General features: G+C 38.3%; 1 protein-coding gene across 2 annotated transcripts in view; it reads left to right on the top strand.

Moving 5' to 3' along the window:
* Positions 1–24,747, top strand: part of GATA4 (GATA binding protein 4) — a 106,300-nt gene that overhangs the window by 77,221 nt on the left and 4,332 nt on the right. For both annotated transcript variants that reach the window (XM_027840270.1, XM_027840269.1), the window contains exons 3-5: positions 12,399–12,565; positions 20,137–20,262; positions 23,408–23,495. In XM_027840270.1, coding sequence (XP_027696071.1) covers positions 12,399–12,565; positions 20,137–20,262; positions 23,408–23,495 — 381 coding nt within the window. The remainder of the gene's footprint in view (positions 1–12,398; positions 12,566–20,136; positions 20,263–23,407; positions 23,496–24,747) is intronic.

The following is a 24,747-nucleotide window of genomic DNA, read 5'->3' on the forward strand; positions in this document are numbered from 1 at the left end:
ATTTGAACTCAGCTTCTCCTGACTCCAGGGCTGGTGCTCTATCCACTGAGCCATCTAGCTGCCTAATAAACACTATATTTCAAGAAAAATAGCCAGATCCATTAGAAACAAAAAGAAAGGTAAAAACAGAAACACTCCACTGATCATCTCCTGAAAGAGTCCCAGAAGGAAAAGTCTTATGGATATCATTGTTAAAAAGGTGTCCCTTCAGAATTTTTATATCTTCAAAGGGCATTAAAGGAGTTAAATAAGACAATGGATCTGGGCATGAGTTGGTTCTGTCCTGATGGTTTTAGGAGGGGCAAGAAAAATGAGGGCAAAAGGAACACACTAGTGTATAAAGGAGAAAGAAGGGAGTAGAACTTATTTAATTAGAGTGTTCAAGAAGAGAAGTATATAAACATGGAGGAAGGGATGAGAAACAGGCATTAGATAAACTTCTTGCATATCTGAACTCAACAAGGGAGAGTGAATATACATATATACACAAAAGAGTTCAGGTGGAAATACATCAAATTCAACAAGGAAAAAATAATTGGGGATAGGGAAAGAGAAGGTTAGTGGATCCTCAGAAGGGGATTTAAAATGGGAGGAAAAAGGAAAGAAAATTTAAGAATCGGTGCTTGGGGTCTGGGTGAGGAGAAAAGAGAAGAGACAGATAGAAACAAATATTCAGTTTTAAACCCTGGTGTTAACACATTTCTTCCCTTACCACTTCTTTCTTTTGAAAGGGAGAGAGGTAGAACAAGAAATCATAACTTGGGGAGGGGGGAAGGAATCTGCAACTAGTTTTGAGTTGATGGACTCAGTGTGCAGAAAGAGACCTACATTTTCAGACATGACTACTATGTTGATTTATCTTGCTTAACCACACTTATTTCTTTCAAGGTTGTTTTGTTTTGTTTTGTTTTTTAATGGAGAGAAAGAAAGGGATGGGAGCTAACAATAGTGATGACAAAGACAGAAAAAATTTTAAAAGCTATTGAAGTCGTTTTAAATGTTTAACTTATATTTAATGTAAAATGCACATAAAAGAGCAGAAAGAATTTCAGAGGGAAGCCCAAATAAGCAGGTCAACTTTGATTGTAATATATACGTCATTATTATATACTTTTTTTTAAAGGCAATTGGGGTTAAGTGACTTGCCCAGGGTCACACAGCTAGTAAGTGTCTAGTGTTTGGTCTGAGGCTAGATTTGAACTCATATCCTCCTGCCTTCAGGGCTGGTGCTCTATCCACTGCACCAACTAGCTGCCCCTGATTATTACATACTTTTAAAAAAAGTAAGCCGTATGGAATGTTCATGATTTCATAAACAATTCTCTTTTTATATTCTGCTTTGTATATAGAAGTGTTTTTATATTTGAAGTATTAATTTCAGAGAAAAAATAAACTTTTAAGCTTTCTAAAAGATGAAAGAGGCCTTTCATACTCTGAAATATTAACATCTTTGTCTTTCTTGGTGCTACCCAGCACATGTGACTTAAGGAAATAGTAATAGTCAACAAGCATTTTTAATAGTGTTTTATTTTTCCAATTACATGTAAAGACAAATTTTAACATTTATTTTTGAGTTCCGAATTTTCTCCCTCCCTCTCTTATCCCATACCTAAGATAGTAAGCAATTTGATATAGATTAAATATGTGCAATCATGTAAAACATATTTCCATATTAGTCATATTGTGAAAGAAGAAATAGGCCAAAAGAAAAAAAAAACAAAAAATAAAGAAAGTGAGAATAGTATACTTCGATCTGCATTCAGACTACATCAATTCTTTCTCTGGATGTGGGTAGCATTTTTCATCGTGAGTCCTTTAGAATTGTCTCAGATCATTGTGTTGCTGAGAATAACTAAGTCATTGATAGTTGATCATCACACAATATTGCTGTAACTGTGTACCGTGTTCTCCTGGTTCTGCTATTTTACTTTGCATCAGTTCATGTAAGTCTTTCCAGGTTTTTCTGAAATCTGCCTGCTCATCATTTCTTATAGCACAATAGCATTTCATTACATTCATATACCACAATTTGTTCAGCCATTTCCCAATTGATGAGTATCCCCTCAATTTCCAATTCTTTGCCATCACAAAAAGAGCTGCTATAAATATTTTTGTACAAGTAGGTCCTTTTCTCTCTCTTTTAAAAAAAAATCTCTTTGAAATATAGAGCTAGTATTGTAGGATCAAAGGGTATAGTTTGATAGCCTTTTGGGCATAGTTCCAAACTGCTTTCCAGAATAGTTGGATCAGTTCACATAGTAGTGCATTAGTGTCCCAATTTTCCCACATCCCCTCCAACATTTATCATTTTTCCTTTCTGTCACATTAGCCAATCTGATGGGTGTGAGCTGGTACCTCAGATCAACAAGCATTTATTAAACACCTAATATATGTATGGCATTGTGCTAAGGGACATGAGATACAACGAAAGGCAAAAAATAGTTACTGCTTTCAAGGAACTCAGAGTGTATTGAAGGTAGACAGAAAACAGGCAAACAACTTTGTACAAACAAGATAAGGACAGGATAAATTGGAGATAAACAACAGAAGGAAGAAACTAAAATTAAAAGGTATCAGGAAATGCTTCTTGTAGAAGGTGAGATTTTTAGCTGGAACTTGAAGGAAGCCAGAGAATTGAGGAGGGGTAGGTGAGGAGGAAGAAAATTTTAGGCATTGGAACAGCCAATGAAAATTTCCAGAAGTCAGACAGGTACAAGAACTAGCTAAGTGAAGGATGGACTGGTGTGGGGAGAGATGAGGCAAAGAGACCACCAGAAGGCTATAGTCAAAATCCAGGCAAGAGGTGATTGAGAGCCTGTGCCAGGATGATTGCAGTCTCAAAGCAGAGAAGAAGGTATTGTCCATATTACATAGGTAAAATGGACAGAACTGGGTAATCAGTAGTATATAAGGAAGGTGGAGAGAAAGGAAATAGTAAAGAAAGCAATGTGACTGACTCCTCCTCAATGCACATTCACTGAACACTTAAGTGTATGGGTGGTGCTGGGCACTGCATGTGAGGAGTTGTAAGACAGTTTCTGCCCTCACAGAACTGTTACTGGGAAAAGAATACATCTACATTACTAGAAAGAGACTGCTCTTAGAGGCAGTAGATCTGAGAACAAGTCCTGGCTTAGGTACTTAACCAATTGTGCTGAAAGTAAATCACTGAACCTTCTATAAAATAGGGTTATAAAAAAAAATAAAATAGGGTTGTAATACTTGCATTATCTGTTTTACAATCTATTGTGAAGATAACATTATTGTTGAATATAAATTGAGATTATTGAACTGGTATTTTCTAACTTACCCTGAGATTCTCAGATGAAAACTACCAAAAATTCAGCCCCATTAGACTTTTTTTTTGTTTTAATCAAATCAAATTTGATCAATCAAATACATTCTTTATATACTTATCTGTGAACACGAGGTATTCCCCTAGTATTCCCTTAAGGACATTTTTAGATTTATTATCCCAATGCCTAACTTTTTTTAGACTAGACCTGTGATTTGGTCCATTGGTAGAGAGAATTCCTGGTTAGGAAACTCCCTTTAGAGTGGCCTGGGAGCACTGAGAGGTTTAAGTGACGGGAACCAAGTCTTCCAGACTCCAAGATCTGCTGTCTATGCACTATGCCAGGCTGCCTCTTACATGGCACATAATAGGCACTTAATAAATGCTTGTGGATTGGTTAAAACAATTAGGAGACATTTTCTTAGGCCTTACGGGTAGAAACTCTTTAAGATTTTAATCCCCTAGTAATCAACAAATAGTTGCTGAACACCCACTGGGCAGTGTGCGGGATGTAGAGAAAGATATGCAGGCACAGCCCCTGTCCTCAAGGACCTTACAGCTATTTGAGCCTTAACACCTGGTATTGGAAGGAATGGGGTATATATTTATCCATTAGGTCATCCAAGGAAAAGCAGAATCACTTTGGAACACAAGAGCATGTATCCCGGGTGGGGGAAGGCCCACAAAAAGAAATGTAGCATATTTTAAATAGACTATCCCATAAGTGTAGAACTGTAACAATAACATGCTCATATGATGCTTTATGGTTTGCAAAGCACTTTTCTTCCAAATAAATTCTACAAACATTTGTTGAGCACCTACTACGTGCAAGGGAATGTAATAGTGGCAGATCCATCTGTTTTCTTAGAAAATAATCCATTCTTGGCTTCTTAGAAACACAGTGGTCACCTTTCAACTATATCATATGTGTGTGTATATGTATACACACACATATATAGTACATTATTATATTATTAATATGTTCAATTATATATGTAAACCATATTTAAATTTTATTTACCTATTTGATCTGGACCTATCATGTCTTTGGTGTAGGGAGCTCCTAGCAAGAAACTCCCTCTAGCCATGCAGATGAGCACCTGCTCAGCAATTTCTAGTCTTAGCATGTTGCCTGGGACCCTAGGAGATCAACTAACTTACTCAGGGTCCTAGAGCCAGTATGTGTCAGAGGAAGGACTTAGAACCAGGTCTGTGGCACCCAGGAAATGCCTCCAAGGTCCCTCTCTATCCACTACACCACACTGCCTTTCTCATTAACCTATTTATCTTAACATTTTATCATAAGGGAAACAAAAACAGACATCAGGATGACCTAGGAATGGGAAGAAAGGGCCCAAGTTCCATTGGCTTCCAATTATCACTGGGTTCTTGGCAACTGGTAATAACAGCTACAAGTTACATACAAAGCACCCCCCCCCCAAACCCTGTATTTTCTATAATACAAGTATTATTATATCTATAGGAAGGAGAGGTCTGAGAAAATTGTTCATGGTTACATACAGCTGAGCTGGGATTTGAGCCCAAGTCTTCTGACTAAATTCAATATGCTTTTTGCTACACCATGCTAACATATTAGGGATCTACTACTCCTACACCTTGCATCTGCCTCAATTGCTGAACAAACTTGACCTTTGTTTCCCTGAGTCTGGGGAAAGACTGGTCTCCCTCCCTATACTCCTTTCCACATCTGTCAAATTCACTACCACCTCCATTCAGCAGCCAAGCGTCTGGGTAAATTCCTCATCCTGTCTATCTACAGAGACACAGGGGCAATGCTCCAGCTGCAGCCAGGCTTGCTTGTAGTAGCTTCTGTTTGGCAACCAAGGGCTTCTAAAAAAATGTGTTTTTATCAACCCGTGTCTGGGCACTCTATGTGTTTCTGCTCCCTCCCCTCACATCACACATAGCTTAGAGCCCACGCAGCCTAGAGCCTGACTTGAGACAAAGCCCAGAAGACTAAAACCTCAGGGCTGTAGAGAGGTTTTGACAGGACCCAAGGGTCTACAGAGTTGGTTGTTCTGCCACTCCAGGCTCCAGTTATGCTTTTAAGATCAAGCCCTGGTTGCCAGGCAAAGGATTTACAACTGGAAGGAACTGTCTAGGCCAGTGTCTTCATTGTGCAGTTGAACAGAGACCCCGACAAGTTAAGGGACTTTGCTGAAGTCACAAGGTAGTAAATATCAGAGGCAGGATTTAAAACCAATCTTCTGACTCTTCTCTGACTTCTTCATTGTTTTACCATCCTCCTGCCCCCCAGCTTGATCTCATCTGTTTCAATAGGTTAGTGATCATGTCTACATCCAAATCTATATCTTGATCCCTAATCTCTATCCAAAACCCTATTGAATCTCCAATTAATGGGTATCACCATATGAATACCCTGCATTACAAATGCCTTATTAGTGCCTGAAATGCAACATGTCTCATCCATCCAGAGCTCTCTGTATTCCTGTTTCTCAAAACTTCCTCATGTTAAAGGCAAAGCAAGTCAAACATTTATTAAGTGTATACTATGTGCCAGGCGCTGCACTGGGGATGTAAGAGCCCCCTACCCCAAAAATAGCCCCTATTTTCAAGGAGCTCATGGTCTAAAAGCAGACAATTGGCAACACCAAGTTCTCAGTAACCAGGGTTCAAAACCTCAGAGTTATCTTTGATTCTTCCTTCTTTCTCATCCCCCACATCAATTAATTTGTCAAATCTTCCATCTGTCCTCTCCTTTTAATGCACCTAGCCAGACCCCTAGTTCAGGTTTTCATCACTCTAGCCTAGGCAATTTGGCACAGTTGCCAAAATAATTTTCCTAGGGAACAAATCTAGCTATATCACTCCTAATTAGAAATCTCTAATGGCTCCCTATTGCTTTTAGGATAAATTCAATTCAACAAACATTTAGTAAATGCCTGCCATGTGCAAGACACTATGTGAGGTATGGTGTTATATCCCCATTTGAAAAAAAAATCCCTGCCTTCAAGGAGACTTTTCTATTGGGGATATATAATATGTACATTAGTAAGAAAATAAAAAGCACATACAAAATAATTTCAAGAGGGAAGGCGTAACAACAACTGGGGGGAGGAGAGAGCAGGAAAGGCCTCACATAGGAGATGAGATCTGAGTTATGCTTTGGCATCAGCTAGCATTATGAAGTTGGTAGGGACAAATAAATGCATTCTATCTTTACAAAGGCATGGAAGGAGAAGATAGAATGTCATGTACAGGGATCAGCCAGTGGGCCAGTTTGATTTAATAGAGTGCCCAAAGTCACTCTAGGATTTAATTCCTCTTTCTATTTTTTCCCTCCATTCTCTGAGGGGAGTACTATGCTGGGTACACAGGGAAGTACCCAGAGTATGGTAGGCACTTATTGAATGATTAATTAGTTACTTTATACCTCTCTCATGCACTTGAGTTCCCTTGTCTTCTAGGTATCTGTGCACATTTCTTATCCTTTTGCTTTATCTGAGCTCCATGAGGGTAGGGACATATGATTTACCTGCATATCTCCCTAAACTTTAAAGCACAGGACTCTACAGAAATTCTTGGTGAATTGGACACTTTGGGGGTTCCAGTTGGGGAGGCAGAAAAAAGGCAGTAAATGTCAAGGAAGAAATCCACATCCTGAGGGATTAGGTGGTCTGGGTCCAGTAAGCTTACCCGGTGATTGATTCCTTGTGAGCCCTTCCCTGACCACTGCAGTGGTCGTTAATTAACATTCCTTGTCAGTTGTGCCTCTGTGACTTTACCTGTGTTGCCTATCAATGCTGGTGCCGATTCCCTGCCTACAATCTTGCATTAAACAAACATAGACGCAGCTTTCTGGTGGTAGGTCATAGGTCATAGGAACGGGTTGAGAAAAGGACAGCTTCCTAAATCTCCACCCCTCTTTCTTTTCCACCAGAGCACAAAGGTCTATCAGGTGCCCCCCTCCCCCCAGCCTCCTAATTATAATCCATCATTGTTATCAAGTTTGATGTTTGCAAAGCACTTTATTGCCATTGTTGTAAGTTTTTCCTTCTATTTACAAAGCACTTTACAAGGCTGGTTATGAGTCCCACCTCCACCCCCACCCCAACCCTATCTGGGGGTAATGTTAACCCAACTCCAGGGCTGGATGGACTACCTCCATAAAACAGGCCGGGCAAATTCCCTTGATGCCAAGCACTAGGCAGAAGCTTTAGGGACGATAGCTCACAGGTGCTTACGCCTTTTTGCCCTAGAAGAGTAAACTCACAGGTTACTGTGAAAATAGCAGTGCCCTCTGGAAAAAAACTGAACTGCACTGCCTCTTATGAGGTAGCCAAGTCACAGAAAGGTTAAGTTATGACATCTTGGTTCAGACCAGCACAGCAGTTACAGACCTTGGGACCAAGGGCTCACAGCCCTCCCTAAGTGGGCTAAATTAGCTCCCTAAGAGTTCTAAGTCTGTAGGACCCTTCAACACTAGCTTTCTATCCTGTGGAGTGCATAAAAGGATTCAGGGTAGTCACATTTTATTTAAGGAATATTACAGTTAGGAGGAGGAGAAGTAGATTGTGCACAAATAAATCATGAGAGTTTCTGACTAGACTGGAAAGTAGACCGTATACTGAAATGTGGAATCCACAGGAGCCGCAAGCTGACTTCTAAAGATCTCTAATCTAATTTGGCCATTATCAGCCACCCATTGTGCAGATACACTTCCCTCCCCCCCTCCTCTCCAGAGCAGGAAATTTACATTATGAAATTGGTCCCTTTCTGATTGCAGTTCCAAGAATCCCTCCTCCATCACTGCAGCTCTACCCAACCCCTAATTCCTGTGATTGCTACTAAACAGTCTTCTCTCCTAAGCCCATGTCTTGGACCTAGCTTTGACCTTACTCTGTCCTTGCCTCATGCACCAACAGACCCCAACCATAAAAGAAAAATTCCATTTTTCAACCCAATTCTTTCTGAAAAACAAGCATTTAAAAAAATTTCTTATGTGCCATAGGCACTAGGAAAAGAAATATAAAAAGCAAGACAGATAGTCCCTATTTTTGAGAAGCTTGTATTCCACTAGACTCTATTAGAATATGACCTTGTTTTGTGTCATAGGATTCCTTTGGCAGTCCAGTGAAGATTATGGACCCTTTCATAGAACAGTGTTTTTAAATTGAGGAAAATGTTAAATTTCAGTTAGAGATAAAGATTATTTTTTTCCCCATCCAAGCTCCATGGGCATCCTGAAATCTATCCACAGAGCCTGTGGGCATCCATGGACCCTAGGTCAAGAATCCTTTTATTAACTGAATGTACCATATTCAAAGAAGCAAATAGAAGATACAGAATGGATAGATGCAAAATAGAAGATACAAAGTAATTCACAAGGGAAGTAGGGTACTAACAATTAGGGTAATCAAAAAATCTCAGTTCCCAGATTCAAGACTCATTTTGGTGATAAGCTTAGCATACTCTTTTCTGTATTTTGTGACCTGGCTCCCCAAAGAGAGTCCCCTAGGGGTAAATATTCTTCCTCCCACTTCATTGTAACTTACTCAGTGCAATGCACTTAGTTGATCTGATGCTCATTTTTTTGTTGTTGTTGTTGAAGATGAAATAGTCTTGACTTAAGGGCTTATGAAAACCCCTGGATCTTTTAAACTATTTATAAGTAGTACACACCATGACTTCCACGTAGACTTTAGGATCATAGCTGTAGAGTTGGAACAGACCTGAAAGGCCATCTAATACAACTCCATCATTTTATAGAGGAGGAAATTGAGGCTTAGAATGGTTAAATGATTGGCCTCATGTTCTATACGTTGTGTTAGAGGTCAATTTTGAGGCCAGGTCCACTATATCACATTGCCCAAGAAGCTCCAAGTCTTAAAATGACATCTAAGTGAAGTAAGTTTTGAAGGGTCAGTTAGAGATGGCTATTTGAAAGAAAGTTATTTCTTTGAGTGTGTTGTTTAGAGAGCCAAAGGAGATTATTTCTTAACTATTTATGAAGAATTTGTGCCATGTTAAACCAGTTTAGTTTATTATGATGTGAGAAAGTTCCTTCCAACCCACAGATCTCCAGGAAAGGGAAAACTGAAAGGTGTGAAGAGCAGGGAATTGAGCCAGCTGGGCAGCGAAATATTTGCCTGGGACTCATTCCTACCTGGTACAGCCCCAACTCTGCCACCCTGGGCAAGTCACTTCCCCTCTGGGTCTTAGTTAGAATGCTAGAATAAATAATCTTTAAACTCCTAGCTCAGGTTTATTTCCAGTTTTTGTGACTCTCTTAAAAAGAAGGTTGTGTTCTGGATAGAATTCCTTATTCATTTGTGTGGCTGTGGAGCCCTCCTGTGGCCACTACCACTACTAGCTGGCTTTTACTGAGTGGCTTGAAAAGTATAGAATCCCAGTCAGAGAATTTAGAGCTTACAGATCATTTGCTTGTTTTATAAGAAGGAAAATGAAGCTCAGAGAGTAAGTTAAAAGATTTTAAGGTCTCACATGTAGTGAGAAGAGCCTATATTTGAGAACAGGCTCTGAGACTACAAGATCAGCTCTTTCAACCGCAACAGCTTATCTTACATAGAAGGAACCAATCAATCAATCAAAAAGCATTTATTGGCACCTTCTATTGCCAGATGTTGGGGAAAGCAAAACAAAACAAAAAAAAAAACTTAATAGCTCCTGCCCTCAAGGAACTTATAATCTATTAGGGGAAACAACAGGTGTAGTTATAAGTAAATACATAGACAAAGTAAGCCAGGTAGAAGTGTGAAGAGCAGCACAGGACATGCAAGTAGACTCAAATGATGGAGGTAGGAATGAGAACTCTCAAGGCTGGTGGCTGGTGCCCATCCTATGCCCACCCTCCTCTCACCCGACTCTTGTCACTTTGGCAAGCTGCTTCCAAGGCTAAGAAGCTTAGTTCCGGGAAGCTAAAGAAGTGCTGGTTTCTGGTGAGTTGCCTCATTTCCTGAAAGGTAGCTGACCTTGGCTGAAGAGTTCGAAGTGTAGTACAGGTGCAAAAATAGCTGGCCTTGTGACTGTGATGTACACAAACAACATAAGCAAACAACCATTCACACCTGCCTGGTGTTTACCTGGTTGGGACACTGACTGACTTGGTTTGCAGGTGCAAATGACTGATTTGCTACCCAGAGTTAGGACCTGAGAATTTTCTTTTGGATGAGCCAGACCTTCCAAACTGTGACCCTGAAACAAATAGATGATAGGATCATCATACAGTCTTTAAAAGAACTGGGATTTTTTTTTTCCTAAGCTAGGGCTTGAAGGAACAAAAGCAGCTTCAGGGGGACAGAAGTAAGACAAGGAGACCAATGGGTGATAGTTATGAGGAAGCAAATGTCAGCTCTATATAAAGAAGTTCTCAATAATTAGAGCAGGCTATAAATAAAACACACACACACACCACCAGTTAATTTTTATTTATGTTTTTGAAGTTTTGGTGGCTAAGCTGGGAATAAATAAAATGAGTTAAATGGAAAAGAAAAAAAAATAAGATTCTCAGAGCCTGAGTGCGTGGCCAATATAAACAGCAGGGTGACTCAAACTCTCAGTTGTCAATGAATTTTTAAAAGATAGCAAGCTCCTCATCCCTGAGGATGCTTAAGCTGTGCCTGGAGACCACTTATTGGAAATGTAGAGGAAAAACTTTTTAATTTGTCATTTTGACTCCCCTCCCTTAATAAATCTCTTCCCTGTAACAAAGAACTATGTTTAAGTAAAGCAAATCAATACATTGACTGTGTCTGAAAATATGTGGCTCACTTCTTACCTGTACTCTACCATCTTTCTGCAGAAAGGAAAGAGGCATGCTTCTTCATCAAGGTGTCAGAAGTGACTACATTGATCTGAGTTATTATGTAAATTTTTCTCTTGCTTCTGCTTACTCTTACTCAGTTCATGCAAACCTCAAGTTTCTCTGAATTTTTCATATTTGTAATTTTTTACAACACAATATTATATTCACATACTACAATTTATCTAGCTATTCCTAAATGAGTATATACTTTCCAGTTCTTTTTTACTATAAAAGGTGCCACTATTAGTATTTTTGTACTTTTTAGTATAATGTACGCCCTTTCTCTTGGGGTATATGCCTAGCAAGGTATAATGGTATATACTGGGTTTTAGAGTATGTGTGTGTGTGTGTATGTACTTGTGTATGTATATAGGCTTAATGACTTCTATTGTGACATTTGTGGATATTTTGTGTGTACTTGTGACCCTTGGGAGTATAGCAGTAGCAGAAAGCATGTGCCTTCCCTTAATCGTACAAGTAGGTATTGAATATGGGGGCTGTAATATATCAGTTGTCCACCAGGTGATGCTTTACCCAAACTATCAGCCCAGTGGTATTTCAAAGTCTGTGTATGAGCTTTATATATCTTCTTGTATTGTCAAGTTGAGCAGCTCTGGGGAGCTGGACAAGTGAAAAACTACATTGACTGAGTCCTGAATTTAGACTAAGAAATAGAAAAAATTCAAGAGATGAAACATTGCTGATATATATAGATATAGATAGAAATATATAGTATAGTATAGTATATAATCTATAATAAATATGAACATATATATATATATATTTTTTTTTTTTTTTAAGGAAAAACTATGGATATGTTTCCTGGACTTTACTATAAATATCTGTCTTCATTCACAGGACACAGTCAATGAGCATATGGTGGCTATAGAGTTTATTAGACATAGTCAAACTAAAAAGAAAAATGATTAAGCACACTCCAGATGGAGCTCTTTTCCCAACCATCTCCAGCAACTCTGATCCTTGGCGTGCCTGAGGAAAAGTTCCAATGGAACCCACACCCATATGGTCCCAGCTCTGGACTTCAGATTTTAAATCTATGGTCTGGCATTGCTACTTCTGTTGTCTAAGAGGATAAAATACTGACTTACTATCATTGATATGTTGTTCCCTCTGTCATTTAGGATCATAGTAAGGATGAATGAGATTGTGTTTAACAGTGATTTAAATTCTTGGAAAGAAATTATATTGGGATTATGCTGCTTAGGTTATCAGACATAAGACCAGATATGGAGGAAAATTAACTTCTGTATTTTCTCTCCACTTATTTCCCAGTAGATATGTTTGATGACTTCTCTGAGGGTCGAGAATGTGTCAACTGTGGGGCCATGTCTACCCCTCTCTGGAGGAGAGATGGGACAGGTCACTATTTGTGCAATGCCTGTGGGCTCTACCACAAGATGAACGGCATCAACCGGCCTCTTATTAAGCCACAACGTCGTCTGGTAAGCAACCCCTCCTGAAGCCCCCTACCATGCTTCCCTAAGTCCAGCACTCTGGGGAGCAGCCATTGGTCCTGTACTTCTTATGTTTCAGGGGCTTTATTTTTATAGGTTTTACCTTTTGTAGGTTTCACCTGCTGGAACTTTTACAGAATCATTATACAGAAGTTGTGCTTCTCTATTCTTAGGAGTTTCCTTAGGTCAACCTGGCTTTGGGGGCTCAAAAATTACTTGTTTGAGTATGATGTTTAGAGAGTCAAAGGGGACTCTTTATTAACTATTTATTATTGTGCCATGTTAAACCAGTTTAGTTTATTATGATGTGAGAAGGGGGAGATGCCAAAAGGAAAGGGGAATGGTCTTTTAAAATTCTGCTTTGATCAACATTAATATTTTTTAACTTAATATAGATTCAATGTGGAATCTTTTTCCGACGTGAAATGGACTCGACCTTGGGTTCTCAAAGACTAGGCCAGGAGTCAACTCAGCAAACTACTGACCTGGCCAATTCAGCCCACTACTTGCTTTTGTACAGCCAGACAAGTTAAGAATTGTTTTTATGTGTTTTTTTAATAGTTTAATTGTATATAATTTTTTTAAAAGTCTTATTTAAATTGTAAAATTGTAAAATTAAAATTGTAAAAGCCATTCTTTGTTCACAAGCCATACAAAAGCAGGCAGTGGGTGGGATTTGGTCACCTCTTCCTAGTTTGCTGATGCCTGGGTTAAGTCATTAAAGCACAAGCTCTGAAAAGTCTTTGCCAAGATTTAAGTATGTGTCTTATCTAAGGACCAGCCCAGCCAAGAGGGGCAGCAGAGGGTTGGCCTCTCAGAGGTGAAGACTTGTAGCCACAGAAACTCAGAAAGACTGCTAATGCATGAGAGTATTGCAATCTGTGTCAGTGGTAGATGGGCCAACACTACTGAACTAGATCCTTGAAGCATGGATTCATTCCAAATAAAAACTAGAACAGGAACAGGGACCAGGGAACATATGGTAGCTTTTTATGCATCCTTCTCCTTATCTTTTGCCTCATATTTTTTATGTTGTAGTCCTAGTTCCACCATAGGCTGACTTTTTGTTTTCACCTAAGGGCCTAATGTATTTACTTCCTTCTTAAAAAAAAAGTTTCTTTGGTGCCTTCAATTTTTACATTATAATCATTTTTGGATATACTTCCTACTCCTCTGCAAATAAAGAAAAACAGCTCATTAAACCAATTAACATGGTGATCTGTCAGTGTATATAATATTATTCACCCATAGTCCCCTACCTCTCTTCCAAAAAAAGAGAGGTCACAGGGTCTCTTTAAAAGGAGAGGCAAGTCTTTTATATATTGCTAACTTTTGACCTGGTCTGAAACCCTTTGTTGGAGCATGTTGGAGGAGGGGTGACAGAAGTCCAAACAGGTGAGGACAATTTAAGTTGGAAGTTAGGAAAAAATGCAAGTGCAGTATGGCTAAGATCTCTCAAGCAGAACAGACTCAATTGTAGCCCCTAGCCCAGTCTGAAATCAGCAGCAGAATAACCGGGGCAGGAATCCTAAACCAAAGGAGATTTTGCAGTTTTATCACCCTGAACCAGCAGGTCTTCCTAGGACTAATAGAGACTAAGTCTGGCAGGAATCTACTATTGCTTGGACCTAAACCCAGGTCAGAAACTTGCAGAACTCAGATCTGGGGTTCAGTGATCAGACTTTGTTTTGGAGGTCCTAGATCAGAATACTTTAGGAGCACTGAAAACTTGCAGGTCCCCAGTATGGGCTGTCCCTGAGACCCTAGAATCACATAATATCCAATATACCAAGAAAACAGAATGGGAGCAGCCCAGACTTTTCCTCCAGAAGTGCCAAGCACCTGGTTCTAACATTAAGACTGAAGCCAGGAAGTAGGCTGGAAGAATGAGCAGATAAAATAAGAATCCCACCATTTAAAAAAAAAACAAAACCTCAAGGTATAAACACAGAAGAAAATTACTCCAAAGCATCTCAAGCAAAGCCTCAAATAAAAACACAGCTTGCATATAGATTCAACCAGAGTTTCTGGAAGAGATGAAGCAAGGTTTTTGTTGTTTTCTTTTTTAAGTAAATAGTGTTTTTACAAATGAAATGAGAGCACTAGAGGAAAAATTTGGAAAATTAATGAGAGCTATGGAATAAAAAATTGGAAAGTGAATTAACACAGAAATTTGTGCACAGAAGGCACAAATTATTACCTAAGCAATAACCTCCCTGAGAATTAGAATGGATTAAATAGAAGACAATGACTCCAAGAGACAAGGAGAAAGATGTCAGTTAAAAGACTTAAACAATAGCAGAAAAGTCGAAATATCTCAGAACAAAAACAACTTAACTGGAAAACATATTGAGGGAAAAAAATTGGACTACCTGAACACCATGACCAAAAAAGGAGCCTAGACATCATATTTCAAGAAATCATAAAAGAAAACTTCCCAAGTCTCTTAGAACTAGAGGACAAAGCAGAAATAAAAAGGATGCATTAGTAACCTCCTAAAAGTAACCTCAAAATGAAAACTCCCAGAAACGTTATAATAAAAATCCAGAGCTTCCAGGTCAAAGAAAAAAAAAATACAGAAAACAGCCAGAAAGAAACAATTCAAGTACCAAGGAGTCACAGACAAGATCACACATGATTTGGCAGCCACCACTATAAAGAAGCAGAGAGCTTAGAATATGATATTCCAAGAATCAAAGACATAGGCTTGGTTGTAAAACCATGAATAACATACCCAGCAAAACCTGAATATAATCCCACAGGGAGAAAATGGATCTTTAATGAAATAGAAAACTTCCTAGCATTCCTGATTAAAAAAAAAAGACCAGAGCTTTGTAAAAATTTTGAAGTTCAAACATAGGAATTAAGAGAAACATAAAAAGGTAAACATAAAGAATTGTAAAAGGCTAAATAAAGATAACCTATTCAAATCTGGGGAGATAATACATGTCAGAAGGCTCCCCTCTGAACCAAAGGAGTTGGTTCATCACCAGGAGTCATAGAGGAAGGAGAAGAAAAGGAAAGTTAGGGAACATTATCTCACGTAATCAGAGTGTGCAAGTAGACATCTATATAAAAAAGAAAGAGGAGGTGATGATAACTGCTGATACTTGAACCTCATTCTCATCTGAACTGGTGAAAAGGAGGGACAAATATGTGCACAGAGATGTGCGCAGTTAGGTGGCATAGTAGATAGAGTGCCGAACCTGAAGTCAGGAAGATTCATATTCCTACCCTCAGACGCTTATTAGCTGTTTGACCCTGGGCAAGTCACTTAACCCTGTTAAACCTTCATCTGTAAGATGAACTGGGGAAACAAATGGCAAACCACTGTGGTACCTTTGCCAAGAAAACCCCAAATGAGGTCACAAAGAGTTGGAAATGACTGAAAGAACTGAACAACAATAAGGTACAAAAATACACTTCACTCAATAGAAAAGTAGGAGAGAAAAGGGAGAAGGAATGTCTAGGTGGAATTAGAGGGAAGGTTCATTAAGTAAGGGTGGGGGGTAGAGAAGATGTTACTCCAAAGCAAAACAAACTCTAAGGTTGTGCAAAAATATTTATAGTTCCTTTCAAGGTAGCTAAGAGTAGGAATCTGGGTAGGAGTGCCCATACATTGAAAAATGACTGGACAAGTTATGGTATATAAATGTTTTGGAATACTGTTGTGCTGTAAGAAATGATGAAAGAGATCCTTTCAGAGAAACCAGGGAAGACTTATATGAACTGATGCAGAGCAAAGTAAACAGAGCCAAAACAATTTATACAATGACAACAATATGGTAAAGATGAATAATTCTAAAAGAATGGGAGGTTCTGATCATCATAATGACCAACCAAGCAGAATTATCAAGAAAAGACTAAGTAATTTTAAATTTACCTCATATTTATATCTTATTTATATGTTTATGTTCTTTAAAGAGTTTGTGAGGTAAAAGGAAGAACATAGAGGGCTCATTATGGGATAAAAAGAACCTAAAGGGCTAAACCTTTAATAGGAGAAGAGAAGGGGAAAGAATTGAATTAATACAAATCCTCTAATTTAGGAATGAATCCGTATCTTTTTTTGTAGGATAGAATACGAAAGTGGGAAGTTCTATAAAAGGAGAAGAGATATATGTGTGTGGGGGGGGTGTTTCCCCCCTACCAACCTCTGAATAGTGAAGAAATCATTGTTCTTTTAGTCTCTCAATAAGTCTGGGGTTTATAGGAGAATAGGATAAAGGCAATGGGATGATTGAGTTGAAAGTGGGGGGATTCTATCCCAAAAGGACAAAGAAAAACTTTTTCCAGGGAGAAGAGGTATATGTCTGAAATAAGACAGAGCCCTCATACTGAGTTCTTCTGATGTGTAGGGGGAATTTGTATTTCAGGAAATCATCTCTTAGAAATTATTATACCACCCTGAAACACACTGTCCCATGGGCAGGGGATGTATAAATGCCCAGAAACAGTCAATCTCCTAGTTAGGGGGACATAGAAACAGAGCTTTGATACCACAGTCTTGGAAGTCACACCTCCCTCAGGAAGTGGGAGACAGTACTCAGGCCCTTCCCACTTATTTCATGATAGAAGTAGAGTCCTTCACTCTCGGGCACAAATGCTGAAAAAAACTACTACAAATTTGTCAAACTGATTTACAGATGCCATCAGGTTGCTGGCAAGGGTGATGCCACCTCTTTCCTCTAGTGTCCCTTAATGCCACCTAGACATTGTGTTCGTTGTTGGCACCATATAGTTTTGGCTGTCAGAGCACATTTAAGACCTTCTATGGGAAAGAGTTACAACTGCAGCTATTTTACAAAAGCAACTGGCTTGAAAATCTATGGCATTCCAAATTACTAGTTAAATAATATTTTTGAAGTGAACACTATCATTAGAGTGATATGACTCCCAATGAAAACGTGATGGGATTATATTACACAGTATTTTATTTGTCAAAATTTTGTAATTTAATGTAGACACTATTTTGATCTTGTTTTTGCAAAAATGTATATGATTTAGAATGCAGAATTGTGTCATTAACTTTGAAATTCAAAAAGGAATCGGAAAAAAAATAGTTATTACCTGAATTTAAGAATATCATAAAGTAACAAATAACTGTTCACATTGTACAAGCATTTCTCATAATGGTTAATTAGCTTATGCAAAAATTTTCATATGATTGAATCATGCTGCAATGATTGCAATTGCCTGATATGTCAAGCTATTTAACTATAAAATAGTTAATTGCATTTTTTACTGTAGTAATTAACTATAAATGAGTCTTTTTTTTTTTCCATGCAGTCTATGGATCATTTGCTTTCATTTCCTGTTTGATTTGAAAAATGAATCCTAGATTCATATCTCTCTTCATAATCTTATGGTGCCACTACCAAAAGAAGAGCCTTAAACACAAGTAGGGGAAATTGCACTGAAGCTGTTATTTGTTTAAAAAAAAAAGTCCTTCTTTCTGGCACTAGAGGGCCCACTAGAAAAATCTAAAAGCTATTCCAGAAAATGTGTTTTGTTTACTATTTCACGGAAGTCACTTGTTAACTGCTAAACAGTATTTTGGCAGCTAGACTTACCCTTTATGTTTCATATAAGTTAAAACTTATGTTTAAACTTTATGTAAAGGTATATAAGGGGAAAAAAAACTACCGTATATGTATATAAGCCATGTAAATATGTTTGCCAAACTATTTAAAAATTGGTATTTTTTCTACTTAAAATATTGTTTCATTTGAGACTTTGTTAGTATATTTGTAAAAGCAACTCTGAACCAATAAAGATTAATTTTTGTAACAGGAGTTTGTTCTTACAAATGAAATGCTATTTTAGTTAAACAAAATATGACATAACAGTGAGTACCCTGGCCCCCATTGTCTGAGAGCCAGATGTTATATTCCACCCCTCCCTAGGGTTCTCCAGTATCCCTAGGTGGGTTGGGAGTATCTAGTCTCTACCATTGACTCCATCCCCCACTGATTTATGTTTGCCTAGTTTTAGGGGTCCCATGCACCCCAGTTCTGTTTACCAACTTAACAGCCAGATTAGCTTTTACAAAGAAATATTTACTTCAGAGGTATAGCAAGAATACAAACATCCTCCCTCCCAACATCTGGGGGGCATAATCCCCTACACAATCTCAGTCTCTGGAAAAAGGAAAGCAATTAGATTCTCAATTGAACTCATTTCACTGTGGGTAGATACCATAGTCCAAGCTCCCCTTGGGTTTGAATCCTGGTCAGTCTGATTTCACAGGGCTTCCCTGCTGGGCTGGCAACAACATCTGGCCTGGAATCCTGTCTCCAAAGTCACCATAATTTGAGTACAGATCCAGAGACTCTATCTAGCTCCTGTGCCTAGAACTGAAAAGGTTGGACAAAATAGATCAAAATTCCAAGTCCAATTCTTGGGCTGGGTGGTGTGGGATGTGGGGTGGGAAGAATATAGCCCTCTTCCCCCCTCCCCTTAGCTTCACTCATGGCTCCTGTGCAAGGTAAACAGGATCTTCATGCCTTTGGTGGCAGAGAGAGAGAGAGAGAGAGAGAGAGAGAGGGCAAGTCCCTGCTGTCTCGCATGTGGATATTTCCTTCCATCTTGGATGATCTTGGTATGCCTCAAAGCCCCATTAAAATATTAAATGTTGATATTTTATCAAAGTTGGCTGTAATAATTTTTGTAAGTTATATTTCTGTAAGTTGTTCTGAAAAAAAAATGACATTCTAATGACAAAATATTTCTAAATAAAATAATAAGATTAAAAACACCAACAGTTCCAGCTACAGGGCTATGACTATAAAGTCAATGGAAAAAGACTGTTCCCATGCATATGGAAGTATAGCACAATGTCTAGCATACTCTAGGACTCTAGTCACCCAGAAGCAAGCTTCCAGAATCTTCCACAGGAATGACGCCATCTTTGCAAACACATGACATCTGCGCATGCTCCGAATCCCCATTACACATTCTTCAAGCCATACTACCTATCCCATTTGGTCTGCCTCCACTCTCATTAGTGCTCAGTAGCAACACTAAAGTTATATCTTCTAGCTTTTATGAATGAAAGTTGTTCCTGAAACTTCTCACTTTTATCTAGAAGGTAGTCCAGGTATCTACTAGGAGATTCTGGCTTCATGACTCAGTGAAATAGCCCAGGGACTGAAAATGATAACTTAAGGTCTAGAAGGGATCTGAGAGGTCATATAGTCCAACTCCCTCATTTTAGAGATGAGGAATGAGTGTTTAGGTCACATAAGTAGTAATTAGCAGTACCGAGACCCTTTGACTCCAAATCCAGTAGTCTTTCCCTATAGCACACTTCCTCTCAAGACATCATACCCTTCCTTAGAACTTCACGGAGATTCTAAGGACCTTACCCATGTGACATGATCCTACATGAAGTTGTTTCATTGTATTGGGCATATTTATTGACTACTTTTGGTTCCACAACGGGAAATTGTCTATTTTAGGATTAGGTGCTCTCCCATTGGTCTGATCAAGAAGATCCCCTAGGGACAATCTCTCTCTTGGTAAAATACAAAATAAACCTTTTGGTCCTGCCTTTTCAGTCTGCTTCCCGCCGGGTGGGGCTCTCTTGTGCAAATTGCCAGACCACAACCACCACGCTATGGCGCCGCAATGCAGAAGGAGAGCCTGTCTGTAATGCCTGTGGCCTTTACATGAAACTTCATGGGGTAAGTTAAGACTGGGTCCCTGAACCTTGCCAATGTGGTGACTGTTCATTTCTCTGTTTGTTAGGTTTCACTTCCTTTTAATTGTCATTTTTATGTTGCCATTGAATAGAAATGTCTTCTTCTGATATCTTATCCAGTGTTCTTTCTACTATATCTTGATTCTTTTTCTTATCTTTCACCTAATCTTACCCAGTAGAATGAGCTTCTTGATAGTAAGGGCTATGTCATATTTCATCTTTGTCTTCCTAAAATTTTGCACACAGTAAGCACTTAACAAATGCATGTTGAGTTGTACTGAATTACCCTCTGTGCTAGCTTCTATAATTATTTCAAGAAATTTTTATTGACCACCTAGCAAGTGCAAAGCACAGTGCTGAAAACAGCATGATGGGTGAGGTAGACTATGTTTTTGGAAGATCAAATGGGCAGATCTATCAATGAATTCATTTATTAAGCATTGACTATGTGCCAGGCACTCTGCTAGTTACTGAGCATACAAAGATAAAAATGAAACAGTTCTTCCCCTCAAGAAGTTTACATTCTATTGGGGAGAACAACATGTACATGTACAAATATATACAGAATGAATACATAAATATAACTTGGGAAGGGGGGGAGTGCTAGCAGCTGAGAAGATTAGAAAAAGCTTCATGTAGAAAGTGGCCCATTAGCTGAATTTTGAAGGAAACTAAGAGGCAGAGGTAAGAAAGAAATTAATTCCCTACATGAGGGATAGTTAGTGAAAAAGCAGAGATAACAGCTAATAATAAATATTTATACAGCATTTACTGTGTGCCAGGCACCATGCTAAATGCTTTATAATTGTCATCTCATTTAATCCTCACAACAACCCTGGGAGGCAATGCATTAGCCCCATTTTACAGATGAGGAAACTGAGGCAAATCAAGGTTAATTGACTTGCCCAACGTTACACAACCTAGTCTGAGACCACATTTGAACTCAGGTCATGGAGGCTGGTTTTCCCAGGGTCACACTAATATTCCTTCCTCATTCCTTCCTCTGCACCCTTGCTCATCTAGAGAAGAACAAGTTTGGGCATAAAAAGGAAGAATTCCGTTTTGGATATGATGAGTTTGAGTTAATGACAAAACATAGAGAGATGGAGATATCCTTTTGGACATTTGGGATTGGGGCTTCAGGGAGTCAGTCAGTCAACAAATATTTACCAAGTACCTAATACGTTCCAGGCACTATGTGCTGGGGATACAAAGAAAAGTAAAAGATTGTCCCTGCTCCCAGTGAGTTCACAGTTTAATGGGGGAGACAAGATGCAAACAATTACATAAAAACAAGCTATATACAAAATAAATTGAAAATAATCAACAGAGGTAAGACAGTGAAATTAAAAGGGAGGGGGAAAGGCTTCCTGTAGAAGGTAGGATTTTACCTAGGACCTGAAGCAAGCCAGGGAAGTCAGGAAGCAGAGATGAGGAGAGAAGGCATTCTAGGCAAAAGGGAAAGCCAATGAAAGTGCTCAGAGTTGGTAGATAGAATGTCTTAGGGGTTAGAAATATAAATAATAATTAGAAAATTAGAAAAATTCTAAAATATATAATTATAAAATGAATCATATATACATATTCAAGTTCTCAGTATATAGGTGGTAGCTAATATTGTGAGACAAGATCAATTAACTAAGGGAAAGAGTAGAGAGAGAGAGAAAAGAAGGCCAAGGAAACCTTAGGGAATGCCCTAATGAGCAGGTTGGAGGAGAAAGTGAAGAGATGAACTCTAGGGCATAGGTGGAAGAGCATTAGAGCATTAGGAAGAAGGAGGGACAGCTTTTTCTCTGGGACTGGAGGAATGAATGAAAGAATGGGTATAGAGATAAAGAAAATGGTAAGTTGTGTCATTCATGATGTAAGACAGCTTCTCCCCCAATCTTACTATGACAGGAAATGAAATTACCTTCTCAATGTTGTTTTTTAAAAAATAACTTTATATTGATGATTTTTTATATAACCGTAATTTTTCCCAGTATTCTTCCCTCTTCCTTCCAGAGAACCATCCTATATAACAAATAGCATTTTTTTGGAAGACAAAAAGAAAAATAGAGGAAAAAACAGCATGACTGATCAACACTTAGAAAAAGTCTGAAAATATGTACAATGTGCATTACTTGGGAACCTCCAACTTTTGTAAACAGTGGAGTAAGGGTGTCTTTTCCCATCTTTTCTTAGAAGTCATGCTTGTTCTTTATAATTTTATATATTTCTTTTGGGGTCTTTTTGTGGCTATTCTCAATTTACATAGTTATAAGTCATTGTCTTTACTGTTTTCTTGACTCTGCTTATTTCACTCTGCATTAGTTCATATAAATCTTCCCATGCTTCTCTGTATTCATCATACATATAATTTCTTACAACACAGTAATATGCCAAACATTCAACTACTATAATGCTTAGCCATTTCCTAATCAATGGGCATCTACTTTTTTCCCAATTCTTTGCTATCACAAGAGGTGTTACTATAAATATTTTGATATGTTTGGAGACTTTTCTTTGGCTTCCTTAGGGCATAAGCTTAGTAATAGAATCTTTGGGTTAAAGATGGAAACTTTAGTCACTTTATTTTTATAATTCCAAATTGCTTTCCAAAATGGTTGCACAGATTCACAGCTCCATCAATAATGTATTAATGTGCCTATCTTCTCATAACCCTTCCAACATTAATTATTCCCATCTTCTGTTCCTTTAAAAAAAAATTTCAGGGTGTGAGGTGAAACTTCAGGGTTGTTTCAATTTGGAGCGTTCTTTCATGTAGTTGTTATACCTGTTCTAACTTCTGACCTAATTTTCATCTCTGCTCTTTTTTTTTCTTGTCTGTCCTATCTTAACTGTTTTAATAATCTTTGTTAGTCCTATAACAAATAGGTCAATTACCCAGACTAAGAGACCAAAGAAAAAGTTATTGATGAACAAATTCTAAAATTCCTTTGCAAGGCTGATTTCTTCCAAAATGCTTTCTTGTCAGAATTTCCAAAATCCATTCCTATTGCTTAAACACACAAAGCTATGGTTGTTCAAGATGATTCCTGTCACTTCTCTGCCCGTTGCTGTATATTAGAAAATAGATTACATACGGAAACTTGTGTTTGCTTACATTATTATTTTGGTCTCCCTAGGTCCCAAGGCCTCTTGCAATGAGGAAAGAAGGGATTCAAACAAGGAAACGGAAGCCCAAGAACCTTAACAAAGCCAAGACAGCATCAGGTGGGACTCTAATATTATTAACAATGTGATATGTAATTATGTGAAAAAATCAGTAGAACTCTGTGCTGTGAAAATGGTTATTCCTCATGCTTAACTAACTCTCAGCGCAGTGTTATGTAGCTGGTTTCTAATCATGATAGTAACAATGATGTCAGTTCCTTCCTTTGTGTGTGAGGGTCTATGATATGCTTTATATAAAATGTTTTGAGGTTCACCATAGTTTCTCTGCTTCATTCTGTGGTCTTATTAATACTAAATATGATGAAGGAGGGCAGGTTGTCTAGGAGGGCTACAAATGTCGCTCTGCCTTTGCTTAGCCGTGTAAATCCATGAACTCAGTTTGGTCATTTCCCCAGATATGATCAGACTTAGAGAAACTACATCTCACTAACTGAGATAAGAAGTCAGTTTATAAGCTAAGGTACCAGTATATACGGAAGCAATAGTTTCCTATCTTGCCTCTTATGCTAGACACTCCTTTCTCAGTACTGAGGGACCTAGGAAGTATTTGTTCATTCCAATAAATATTGATGGCTTGTCAACTTGCTTTTAAAGAAAGGAAACGTATTTATGTTCTTTGACTTTTCAATCAAGCCATATTAGAGCTAAATGAATCACCCCTCACCACTAGAGACAAAACACTTACAAGTGGTTTCTTCCTATGCCCCAAAGATGGACTTGACCAGTCTCTTTTAGAATGGGATAATAATGATAATAGCTCACATTTATTATAGCATTTTCAAGTGTGCACATGCGCTACATAAATTAGTTCACAACAAGGCTGTGAAATATCTCCATTTTACTACATTTATCTTTACTCCATGCTCCAATAAATGCGACCTAATTGGCCTTAGAGTCAGGAAGACCAGCATTCAAGTCCTATCTCTGCTATATTGTAGCTTTATGAACCTAGGCAAGTCACTTAACTTTTCAGTGCCCCTAGGAAACTCCCTAAGATTAAAAATTGCAGAGAAAATATTGATCTGCCTTGGTATAAGTAATTCCTTATCATGAGCTCTATATTCTGATGAAATCACAGGTCTGGTTAAAAAAAACCAAAAACCCTCCATTTTATAAATAAGAACACAGAGTTCCACACAAGTGACTTGTTATAACTGGTAAGTACCAAAAATAGGATTCGAACTCAGGTCTTCTCCTGACATTGAGAACAGCAATGCTTCCACTATATTATATTGCCTCTTGTCACATGATTGTAACATCCTAGCAAAATTTTACTTTCTAGGTCTTTACT

Source organism: Vombatus ursinus, unplaced genomic scaffold (genome assembly GCF_900497805.2).
Source record: "Vombatus ursinus unplaced genomic scaffold, bare-nosed wombat genome assembly UNPS02014841.1, whole genome shotgun sequence".
NCBI lineage: Eukaryota > Metazoa > Chordata > Mammalia > Diprotodontia > Vombatidae > Vombatus > Vombatus ursinus.